The 12,721-nt window shown below is 44.9% G+C and overlaps 1 protein-coding gene and 1 pseudogene across 5 annotated transcripts in view; one reads left to right on the top strand and one right to left on the bottom strand.

Annotated features, from left to right (window-relative positions):
- Positions 1 to 12,721, bottom strand: part of ADCY7 (adenylate cyclase 7) — a 117,483-nt gene that overhangs the window by 38,509 nt on the left and 66,253 nt on the right. For all 5 annotated transcript variants that reach the window (XM_027869785.1, XM_027869780.1, XM_027869783.1 and 2 more), the window contains exons 5-9: positions 10,173 to 10,322; positions 8,634 to 8,782; positions 2,273 to 2,384; positions 1,933 to 2,060; positions 740 to 898 (exon numbers count right to left, since the gene is read on the bottom strand). In XM_027869785.1, the coding sequence (XP_027725586.1) occupies positions 740 to 898; positions 1,933 to 2,060; positions 2,273 to 2,384; positions 8,634 to 8,782; positions 10,173 to 10,322 (698 nt within the window). The remainder of the gene's footprint in view (positions 1 to 739; positions 899 to 1,932; positions 2,061 to 2,272; positions 2,385 to 8,633; positions 8,783 to 10,172; positions 10,323 to 12,721) is intronic.
- LOC114048698 lies at positions 4,562 to 4,937 on the top strand (annotated as a pseudogene).

Consider the following 12,721-nt stretch of genomic DNA (forward strand, 5'->3'; position numbering starts at 1 on the left):
AGGAAGGAAGGAAGGAAGGAAGGAAGGAAGGAAGGAAGGAAGGAAGGGAGGGAGGGAGGGAGGGAAGGAGGGAGGGAAGAAGGGAGGGAGATAGGGAGGGAGAAAGGGAGGAAGAAAGGGAGGGAGGAAGGGAGGAAGGAAGGACAGAAGGAAGGAAAGAAGAGAACAGAGAGGAGAGGATGGGTGGCGAGGAGAGTTAGACAATCATAAGGTCTCATTCATTCTCCTGCCTCTAGAAAAGACTACATCCTACGCCACCCTAATTTGATGGTTATAGGATCACAGAATGCCAAAGCTGGAAAGGACCTTAGAGATCATTTAGTCCAATCCTTTCATGTTCCAAATGGGGGAAACAGGTCAGGTCATGAAAAGATTGCCACTGCCACCAAAGAAGGAAATTATTCATCCTCTGTCCATTACACCTAGCAATAGGAGTCATCTTACTGGAGCTGATTTAGAATCATGGAATCAGGCACATACCATGTCAGCATTGGAAAGGACATCAGAGATTCTTTGATCCAAACCATTTTAAAGAGGAAAGAGGAAAAGGTTGACATTGGTCAATAGCAAGAAGTCAGAGCTCTCATCACTGAACCGTTATCTTCAAATCCAGGGCAAAAGACAAAAGAGCTGGTTGCCAAGCAAAACCTCCAAGAGCTGAGGAATATCAAGACTATGAAAATGAGGAGGAAGGAAAACCTAAACCCCTCACTCTCCTTACCCTACAGATGATTCTTACCCAGGAACCCCAGCTGACTCCATCCGGTTGGCCAAGGAGACATCATGGGACCACACATCATACTGCCACTTTCGAAGGCCAATGACCCCACAGAGCACATTTCCAGAGTGGATGCCCACTCTCATGTTGATGTCTACACCTGTGGCTTCTCTTACTTGCCTGTGAACAACAGGGAAATGTCAGGACCTCCTGAGAAACAGCAAGGCCCCAACCAATCTCATGACTCCCTTAGCTTCAAATCAGTGAGGATCTACCATCCTAGATGGTACCCAACTAAGAAATTCAGCTACCCCATGAACGAGCTTTATTTTTTTTTTTTAGAAAGTCCTGTGCTGTCCACCCAGGGACAGGCGCAGTTGAAGGGAAAAAAGAAGACACAGTCCGTACCCTTTGGGAGCTCACAGTCTTGTAGATTAGCCAAAATTGATACACAATGCAACTAAGGAAGAACACAAGACAGTAGAAACAACGCGATGGTGGCGACCCCCTCCACCATTAAGGTCAGTTCTTCCTCTGCAACTTAAGAGTGTTAGAGAATCAACAAGGACATTGAGATATGAAATAATTCACCGATGGTCATGCAGATAGTGTCAAAAAAAGAATCTGAATTTGAACTCGGGTCTCTGTGACTCCAATGCCTCCATGAGGCATTAATACGATAGGGATAGCCTATCCCATTGGACTATCTCTCCTGGACCAAATGTAACAAAATGCTCAATGTTTGGGTACATAGAATAAGTGCTACAGGAGAAAGGAAGGATCCCTGGGAGCAGAGATAGTCAAGGAAAGCTTCCCAGAAGATGTAGGATTGGGGCTGGGTCTTGAAATATGAACAGAATTGGAATAAGCTTAGAGAAAACCAAAGTAGGGGGAGGAATTATTACTATTACAATTAAAAGTACCAATTTTGATACAGGCTCCCAAACTCGAGTCACACAGTTCTTCCTGCTGCCTGACCTCAATCCATTCTGCTATAATTAAAGGAAACAATGCATGGCCTCGAGTTATTATTTCTATTCTCAGCCTCTGTGTTTTCTCACACATCACATAGAATTTCACATCTACTCTGCACAAGCCTATTGGCTCTGCCTGAGACTTTGGAGCCATAGAATCCCAGGGAAGAGCAAGACAGATGACAGACGTCGTTGCTGTCACAGTACCCTCCCTTCACCCCGTATACCCCAAGTACCTACTTGATGGCTTCACACATATCGAGTCCCATCTTCACACAGTTCCTGGCATGAGTTGGCAAGGACACTGGCAAGCCAGAAACACAGTAATAGCAGTCCCCCAAAATCTTGATCCTCATACACTCATTTTCCTGCAAAGTAAGTGACTTACTGAGGCTATGCAGCTAATTAGGGGACCCGAACAGGACCAGAACCCAGTCTTCCTGAGCCCTCCTCCAATGGTTCTTTTCACCACCCCAGAACAGGCTCTCCCTTAAATGTCAGCATTGGTAGAGCAGGACAGAGCACTGAAAGTACAGGCTCGATCCATGCCCCACCCAGGACACCTAGGAGCATGACTTACCTTGGCTATCTGGTCGAATTTTCCAAAGAGCTCATTCAGCATCACCACAAGCTCCTTAGGAGAACAGTCACTGGCCAGACGGGTAAAGCCCACGATGTCTGCATACAGGATGCTGCACAACCACAAAGCAGGCTTATGACCAGGCAGCCAGTAACATGAGCCCAAGTCCTCCACATGAAATGTTCAACGACCACATTGTCAGTACTTCACATGACAGTCATTGTATAGACAGAGAACTAACAGGCATGGACATACAGATGACAGGCACAAATACATGTCAGCAAACATGACTGGGAGCCTTATAGCTCAGACTCCGCTAAGGGCACTTGGTTCCTCCAAAGAAAATTTTAGCAGCTCCAAACCTGTTCCCAAGTGTCAAATATACTTGACTCTGAATTCTCTATTAATGAAGGGCATCAGGGGCCAGGTCATCTAGAAATCTTATGATCAGCTTTAGAGTGAAAAGGAACCTTAGCGGTCATCAAAGTCCAGCCCTTTAATTTTCTAGATGAGGACAGTCAGTTCCAGAAAAATCATGAGCTGTCCAAAGTCATACAACTAGTAACAGAATAGACATTCTAACTCAGGCCCAGTGACTTGAAATTCATCACTCATCCCATTATACACTGCCCCATTTCCATGTGGCTCCAGAGTATATAAGATGCAGAATTTTGTGTAGGAGGCTGTTAGAATCATTCTTTAGACTTTGAGTTTTTTTGTCTGAGCCCATGATGTCAGAGGTGTAGGTAACTCCCTGTGAAGAGACTCATTCCGCTGATGCAGATGGGCATCACCAGACAGAGCTGCTCAGATCTTTCTGACTGCAAGAGTATCCATCCATTCCCTATGCTTCTCATGTACTTTGGCATGGATACCGCTAAAATTAATTTGTATCTCCCGAGCATAATGGGAATATTGAAAGAATAATGGAACAATGCCCAGAACAAACAGTAAGGGAATAAGTGACTATTTGCTGTAATTAATTCCCAGTCCTACCACCTCACTCCTCTTGTCTCCCCACCCCCAACCCAAGTGGCCTCCCCCACATATCAGAAGCTGTTTTCCAGATATAGATCTGGGCTCTGTTGCCCTTGCTTCTCCTGACAGCCAGATGAAGTACTCCAAGCTTGGTAGAAACAGTCTTTATCTTTTTGGAGTCCCCAACAAATTCAATTCAACAAACATTTACTGAAGACCTATTTTACTATGGTTAAGACATTGTATTTGGTGCTAGGCATACAATGATAGAAAAGACAGAGTCCTTTTACCTCTAATAGTAATACTAATAATATAAAAAATACTAATAACAATAGCAATTATCCTTATTATCATTAATAAATAATATTTATACTTTAAGATTTATAAAGCGCTTTACATATGTTATCTTTACAACAACCCTGGGAAGTAGGTACTTTTACATTATCCCCATTTTATAGATGAGAAAAGTGAGTCTTAGAGAAGTTAAGTGACTTGCCCAGGGTCACACATCTAGTGAGTGTCTGAGGCAGAATTTGAACCCGGGACTTCCTCACTCTAAGTCTCCCCCCCCCCATTTCCACTACGCTACCTAGTTGCCTCAAAAAACTTCTAAGCTAATGAAAGGACATAAGTACAAAAACAACTACAATACAAGAGAGAATGCAATAAACACAAAGGACAGATCGAAGCAAAGTGCGATGAGACATCTGAGAAGGAAGCAATCACTTTCAGCTTCAAGGAAGACTTTATGGAGGAGTCAGCATCTGAGTTGGGCCTTGAAGGAAGTGAGGAACTACAATGGAGGGAGATGAACAGAGGAGTCCATCAAGGGGAAAGTGTGAGCAAAGGCTCAAAGATCTGAGTGGACAGGAGGAGAGCAGGGAGCAACTCTGGGGCAGAGATAAGAGTGACCAAGAGGAGGACAGGGGCAGCTCCAGAGCACAGAGGGGAGAGGGCAGGAGCAGGTGGAGAACATCCACTTTGGCTATGATGGAAAGCACATGAAAGAGAGAAAGAGAAGATGAGGTAAACAGGAGTCAGATTCTAGAGCGCCACAAATATCAGGCTTGGAGGTCAGAAGAGAAAGCAGGTTTTTCAGAACATGATGGATTGGAGACACTTCCCCAGTACCCTCATGGAGGGAAGGATAAAACCCCTAAACAACGTGCCCTGACTACCCGTTCCCATGTCCCAGGCCCATAGGCCCATCACCAGGAAGGAGGGGCAGCAAGAACCAAAGAAAGGGGCCTTGGCTTCCCCTCTCCTGCTGCTTGAGGAGCTGGCCACCACCATGAATGACCTGCAACCGTCAGAACCAGGAAGTTCATGACAAACAGACTTCTTCAGTGTAAACAGATGGTTATAGATGTCCTTCATCCTGGAAAGGCCACAGTGCCCAAGACTGAAATTCGAGAAAAACTAGCCAAGATGTACAAGACAACTCCAGACGCCATTTTTGTCTTTGGATTCAGAACCCATTTTGGTGGTGGCAAAACCACAGGCTTCCATGATTTATGATTCCCTTGACTGTGCAAAGAAAAATGAACCGAAGCACAGACTTGCAAGGCATGGCCTGTATGAGAAGAAAAAGACATCAAGAAAACTGCGAAAGGAATGCAAGAACAGAATGAAGAAAGTCAGGGGTACTGCAGAGGCAAATGTCGGTGCTGGCAAAAAGAGGGAATAAAAGGCATTATGGATGATGTTTATCCAGGAAGATAATTTTTCATCAGAGCATAAGTAAACTATGTAAAAACTTTTTTAAAAAGGCGGCTTGGATTCGCAATTAGGCCCCCGAACATCCAAAAGCCATTTGGAGCACTTCTGGGGCCTCAGCTTCCCAATCTGTGAAGTGAGAACATGAGCCCAGAAGTTGGGGCAAATGGAGTACCTCGGGGCTGCAGAAGCTTTAGAAGCACGCAGCCCCCCCCCCCTTGGCTCTAACAGTAATAAGTACCCTCTGCCTTCCCAGCCAACAATGCTAGGCCACCTAGGAGAGGTGTGACTTGTTCTGCTTCGCCTGGACTGTTGTGGGGTGAATGAGATCATGTCTGCCTGGCTCAAAGCACCCACTATGAAGATATAGTGTGCTTAATAACAAGCATCTATGTTGGATGGTGCCCCGCCCCACCCCGCCCCTCCCTCTCCCCCCACTGTCCCAATCTCCAGGCTTGTCTCTCAGTCAGAGTTGTCTGGGAGCCAACAGCCTCCTTTTGGGAGTCAGGAAGACTCAGGACAGATGCTATGAGACAGCATTTGGGGAAGAACTAGAATGCTCCCCAAGACTCAGTCATCCTCTTCTACAACCAACCTTGATGACCCCATCACCGTGCACTGCTAGGATGGGGGGGCGGGCGTGAGAGAGTGGAAAAGACAAAGGGAAAGAGAAAAAAAAAAAAGCTCCCGAGATCCTTCTTTCACAGTCTGCTTTGACTCTATCCTCATTCCCCAGGGCTCCCCCATCTGACAGGCAGCTCTAGGATTTTTACATCTTTGGTGCAAAAGTGGAGAATAGACATGGATGAAAAGAGGAAAAGTGACTGAAGAGATTAGGAAATAGGAAGTCAGCCAAGTCTTATTCTCCTCATTCAGCAAGAACACTGTATTCTTTTTTTTTTTTAGGCAATTGGAATTAAGTGACTTGCCCAGGGTCACACAGCTAGTAAGTGTCAAGTATTTGGTCTGAGGTTGGATTTGAACTCAGGTCCTCCTGACTTCAGGGCCAGTGCTCTATCCATAGCTGCTCCAAGAGCACTGTATTCTTAAGTCAGAAGACCTGAGTGTGAGTGCCAGCCCTAGCCCCTACTATCCTCAGGCAATGACAGTGACAAACATTTATTAAGCACTTGGTGTATCCTCAGCACTGTACCAGGGGCTGGGAAAGAGCTAAAGCTTAGCTAAGACACAGCTCATTCCTGTCCTTTAAGAGGGCAGGTTGTTAGCAGCTAAGGAGGTGAGGGAAGGTTTCTCAGTCAAGGGAACATGTAAGGTGAGCTTTAAAGGACAGGTAAGAGGGGCAGCTAAGTGGCACATTGGATAGAGCACTGGCCCTGGAGTCAGGAGGGCCTGAGTTCAAATGTGGCCTCAGACACATAACACTCACTAGCTGTGTGACTCTGAGCAAGTCACTTAACCCCAACTACCTCACCAAAATAAATAAATAAATAAAGAACAAGTAAGAATTCAATAGGTAAAGGTGGACAGAGAAGTCATCCTAGGCCTCCAGTCATGCTTTAGCTCCCTTCCTGAGCCTGGGGGATATAACAACCATCCAGACAAGCTGGAGCCCAACTTGTGGGGAAGGGATTACCATGAGATATAAGTCTGAAACTTATTCAGGAGCCGGCAGAGAACCACCAAAGGTTATTGAGCATGGACAAGGCCAGGTCTACACATAGAAAAAAAAAAAGATTAATCTGGCAGTGATATGAATTATGGATTAGAGGGAGGAGAGAATGAAGAATTCAGGTCAAAAGACCTGCAAGAAGGTTATTGTAACAGTTGCAACAATTTGCAAAGAGGCTCCACTATTGGTGGCAGTGAGAAGAGGGAGAAGGGCCAATACAAGAGATGGTGCAGAGATAGAACTGATGGGACTTAGTAACTGACTATATGAGAATTGAGAGAAAGGAAAAAGTCAAAGATAATCCTATGGTCACAGACATAGGAGACCAGGGTTTTTGGTGTTTTGGGTTTTTGTTTGTTTGTTTGTTTGTTCTGGTTTTTTTTAAAGCTTTCTTAGCATCCCCAGCACTTAATAAATGGTACTGACAGGTGGATAACGTGGATAAGGGTGCCATAGACAGAAACAGTGAAATCAGAAGTGGTAGCAGGTTGAGGGGGCAAGAGAATATGATCACTTTTGGACTTACTGGGTTTAAGAGGTGGAGACGTCCTGAAGGCAGTGGGAGAAGGGGTTTGAAGCTCAGGAAAGAGGTCAGGCATAGAGACAGAGATGGAGGAATCATCTGCATAGAAGCGGTAATTAAAGCTATGGGAGATGGTCTGAGATGGTCAAGGGAGAAAGTATAGAGAAGCCCCTGGAAAACACCTATATTCATGGGTCAGAAAGATGATGAACACTCAAAGAAATGGTTAGGAAGATAGGAAAGCCAGGACTGTGGTGTCTCTGAAGCCAAGAGAAGAAGTACCTCTCAGTAAAATGGCAGTGAGGTCCCAAACTCCTGACCAAAAGCCAAGGGAACCAGATTAAAATGTAATTGGGAAACATTTAACAAAATAAATAAAAATACAACATAGATAATGTTAACTTGTGGTTTCCTAAGTCAATACGCAGTTGCAACGGATCCATTTCTATCAGAGTTTGACAACACTCCACTACATAATGTCCACCAATAAATCCAACTTCTCTAAAAACTCAGGCCTTCAGCTCCAGCCACACTGGCCTAGTGACTATTCCCAGAACATACGAGGCTCATTCCTGTTTGTGTCCCACTGCTCATGCTGTCCTCCCTCTCTCTGTCTCTGTCCCTGATCATGATCTCCTAAATGCCCTCCTTACTTATAAAAATATTCCCGGTGTTTCAGAGTCAAAGCTAGGTCCACCTCCTCCACAAAGCCCTTTCTCACTGCTCCAGTCCCCTCTGTGATGTCCCTTCACTTAATTCTTATAAAACTAACTGAATCACTCACTTTAGTGCTTTATCCTACACTGCCCATCATGCCTTTTTTCTCTCCTCTCCTCTCTCCCCCTTAGCAATTTCATCCATTAATATGACTTCAACTATCACCTCCATGAAGATGATTCCAAAATCTAACTATATTTCTACCCTCAATCTCTCCCCAAAACTTAGTTCCACTGCCTACCAGATACCTACACCTAAATGTTATGCTGGCACCCCAAACCCAACACATACCAAATTAAACTCAACATCTCTTTTAAAGGTGATTCTCCCCTAATTTCTCTATTTCTATAGATAGTAAATTTGGAGTGGTCTCCTTCAATTCTCTCTCATAGCCACTCAGTTGCCTCGTTTTGTTATATCTACCTTCATGATATATTGAGCATCCATTCCTTTCTTTCCATTCTCATCGTGACCACTACAGTTCAGGCCCTCACTTCTTTTCATCAACAACACTATTATACCAGCCTTCTACTTGGTCTTCCTGATTAAAGTCCCTCTCCTGCCCACTCCAACCTATCATCCACACTATTGCCCAACTGACATTCCTAAGGTACTGCTCTGATGAGGTCACACCTTCACTCCAAAGGCCTCTTGCCTTCTGAATAAAATATAAACTGGACTCTGGCATTCATTGTCCTCCATAATATGGCTCCAACCCACCTGCCCAACCTTCTCTCTCATGGGTGGTTCTCTCACCCCAAGTGTAGCTTCATACTTGTAGCCACACAGACTCTCACCTCACATTCTGGTGCCGCTTGACATAGAGACTATGAAAGTTGTTGTCAGGCATACTTCGTCTGTCATTGTTCTCCTTGAGCCGCTCAATGATGGCCAACTTCATTCCCATGGAGATATGGGCTGGTAATACTGAGAGTAGCAGGTTCTCCTAAGGGCAGGGAATTAGAGGATTTCAAAGATGAAAGGGAGTCCAGGGGCATCTTGTTACACACACATACACACACATCCCCCCTCACGTACACACTCATACCAGATGCAGAACTGGCATCCTCTCTACAGCCTACCTAACAAAGTCATCTAGCATCTGATTAAGAAGTTCCAGTATTGGGGAAACTCACTACCTGCCAAGGCAGCTTGTTTATTCTATCACTTGAACACTCTACCTAGTAAGTTCTTCCTCATATTGATCTGAATATCTGCCCCCCACCCTTTGGTCCTAGTGCTACACTCTTGCGCCAAATAGAACATAAAGAGACTGGAACCCTAAGGTCCCTTCTAGCTCTGACATCTTCTGCTCTAAATCTGCTACAATCACAAAGAACTCATGATGAAAAATGCTATCCACTTCCAGAGAGAGAACTAATAAATTCTGAGTACTGATTGAAGCATACTTTTTTTGCTTTATCTTTATTGTTTTCTTCTGCAACATGGCTAACATGGAAATATGTTTTACATAACTTCACATGTATAATCAATATTAAATTGCTTGCCTTCTCAAGAAGGGGAGTGAGGAGAGAGGGAGAGAAAGAATTTGGAACTCAAAATTTTTTAAATGATTGTTATAATTGTTTACATATAATTGGGAATTTTTTTAAACAAATGAATAAAAATAATTTTTTAAAAATAGTAATACATCTAACTGCTCTTTCACATGACCATCAAGTTCCCCCAAGTTCCCCCCTTCTTCTCCAAAATAAATGACCCGAGTTCTTTGGACCACAGGCTTAGTTAGCGTCATTATCAAGGCAAGTCCACAACAGCTTATAAAGCACCCTTATGCATAAGGGGAGAAGGTAGGGTCTCACTTTAAGTCACTAGTTTTTAGTGATCATCTAGCCCAAGCCCCTCACTTTACAGATGGGATAATAAAACCCAAAGAGGTTAAGATTTTTGTCCAGGGATCTGCCCAGTGAATTACTCTCTAATTTGGACAATGAGAATTGTATGCATTAAGTAAAGAACCACACGTAATAAACCATTCCTGAACATAACCAACACTCCCATGTAGAGTATAATAAGAAACATAGCAGGAGGTAGCTAAAGAAGGTTTCCAGAGGAGATGAAGTTTGGGCTGGTCCTTGAAGAATGGTTAGTATTTGGGGAATGGAACGGTTGTCTGAGCAGGGAGAAACGGATAAGCAAAGGCAGGAATGCCCATAAAGTATCTGGGAAGGAGACAAGACAGACTGGAAGAGGAGTGGAAATAAGGGAAGAGAAGTCGAGGGTCTCAAAGAAGAAGAATAAGGTGGGGAGTGGGATGTCCCAGAATATAATCTGGAGGCCATCTCAAGCTGGGAGCTGCTCCCAGAAGTGCTTACCTGCTGACGTTTCTTGATCTTCAGTTTCCTCCGGATCTGGATGTACTTAAGGGTGTAGATGTAGAGGTCTTTGGATGCATCTTGCATCTGGGACTTGTGAAAGGCACCCATCAAGTTCCCACAAAGGAAGATGGTGGCGTTTGCCAGCAACTGCCAGGGTGGGGAGTCCAGGGGGAAAGATAAAGAGGCAGCAGCTGTAACCTAGAACCTGAATGTTCAAGGCATGGGGAAAAAACTGCACCACTGGCAGAAACACAGCAGCGGCCTGAGCCCCTGGACACACCAAGGGTGGAGAGGCTCATCCCAACCTGTCTAAAATATAAATTGTAGGGGCAGCGAGGTGGCAAAGTGGATAGAGCTCCAGCCTTGGAGTCATTTTGAACCTGAGTTCAAATCTGGCCTCAGATACTTGACACTTACTAGTTGTGTGACCCTGGGCAAGTCACTTAACCCCAATTGCCTCACCAAAAAGAAAAAAAAATCTTTTAAATAAAATATAAATTGTGTCTCCCAATTCCAAATCCCAGCACAAGCTCAGATCCTCCCTTCCAGCTGTCCTTTCTGAGTCATCTGAGCCATCTCCCACGCTCACTGAACGTTCCCCTTGCTCAGGAAGAGGTTCTGGAGTCCAGTCCCTCATGCGATGGAGACCAAGGTCCAGAGAAGGGAAGTGATTCCCTTGAGGTCATGCAGATAATTCCTGGCAGAACCAAGATGAGACACCGGGCCTCTCACCTCATAGTCTGCTATTGTTTCCACTGCACCCACCCAATTTAATTTCTCCATCAATACCAAAATGTCTAAGCCCTGGTCAGGAAAAGAAGGACAGGACTTCATGCCAGGGACAAGGAAGAGGCAAACTTTCCTACAGGGGCTGTAGCCTATAACGGAAGCCCGGAGACGAGCATGATGGCCATGGAATGTTTGGAGTCTACTGAAGACTGAAGGGTCATCAAACTAGGCCTTGGCAGGAGAGCTACAGTCCCAAAGCACCATGCATGACTGGCTGGCAACTGGAGGGACTCAAACCCAACCCGCACCCCACCTCCCAGGGCAGAGCTGGCTCTCGGTCCAAGCTCCAGGAAGGAAAAACATTTCTCTTGGGCTTGAGTTTCCTTTAATCCATAAATGACTGAAAAGCAGCCTGGGAGAGATGTCTCAGCTGGAAGATACGATTATCTGCTTTATCCTAGGGTTGTTTTGTTTGTTTAAGGGTTCAGAGAGTAAGAACAGGCTCCTACAGTAAGACAGCCACCTTCTACTTACTTGTCTATGACCACCACAGCTAGTTTCTTACAAGGTACCACAGCGTGGGATAATAAAGTGTGTACAGATGCAAGTGTGTACACACACACACACACACACATACACAACACTCAGACAGGAGCCAGAAGCACACAGGGACATGGAAATAACAAAGACTAGGAATGAGAGAACAGGGACTGGGGTCCCCATTCAAACACTTGCTTACTGGTAACCTTGGGGAAAGTCACTTCTCTATGTGACAAAGAATTATGGAGATCGATCTTTACAAGTCCAGCCTGTAGCACAAGACCTTGGGCATACAGCAGGCATGTTATAATGAATGATACCTAACCCTATTTACCTTGCAGTCATGAAGATATAATGAGATGATAATTAAGAAAGTCCTTTGGAAATATGAGCATCAGCTATAATAATGCAAGGTCTTTCTATGAGCATAGCCTGACATGGCACATACCCAGGGAACAGAGAACATGAGCATCCCCTTTATTCCATCTTCACTGCAGTTGGAATTGGGGTGGGGGAGGGGAGAATTTTGTGATAAGGGAACCAATTCCTGTAATCTTGCCAAGTTAGAACTCCTCTCTACCACAGAGTTCTTTTGGGAAAGGAAACAAGGTCACTGATGGTTATCTCCCTCTATGGACACATGACACACATCCAGAAAACAGATAAGACCAGTTGGGCACAACCATCCTCCTTCCAATGGCATCCTTTTCTCCACTACTTTCCCCCCTCCCCATCGACCAGTGCTGAAAAAGGAATAGGGATGTGGGTGACAAATGCCACGTGAGCTGAAAACTAGAAGGAAGTCTGTGGCTCAAACTCCCAAGGGAAGCCATGCCTAATTGTTTAAAAGTTCCCTTGCCCCTTCTCGATGATCTTAGCCGCAATGAGGACTGTCCTAGGATGGGTAATAAGAGAATAATGGCTCAGTCCCTACATGTAAGCCTTACCTTCCCACTCAATGCACTTTCATGCCCTTTTCAGATCCCAAAGATATCCAGGCACAAGTCATACTGATGAATTTTGACCACAGGGAGAAGCTAGGCTAGATTCTCTCCCCTAGGAACACTGAACAAATGCTCTAGATGAGGTTCTCTCTCTGGAATGCTCCACATCAACGCTGGCTGCCAATCATCGCTGAAGATAACTCCACTCCAAAGCCAACTCAATCACTGTTGAGTTCCTGCTGGAAACTGCCATATCCTAAGAAGCCCCAGCCATGTCACTCCCTTAAAACCCAGATAACTGTCCTGTCTGCTGCACTTCCACTCTGGCTGCCT

This window comes from Vombatus ursinus, unplaced genomic scaffold (assembly GCF_900497805.2).
Source record: "Vombatus ursinus unplaced genomic scaffold, bare-nosed wombat genome assembly UNPS02014793.1, whole genome shotgun sequence".
Taxonomy (NCBI): Eukaryota; Metazoa; Chordata; class Mammalia; order Diprotodontia; family Vombatidae; genus Vombatus; species Vombatus ursinus.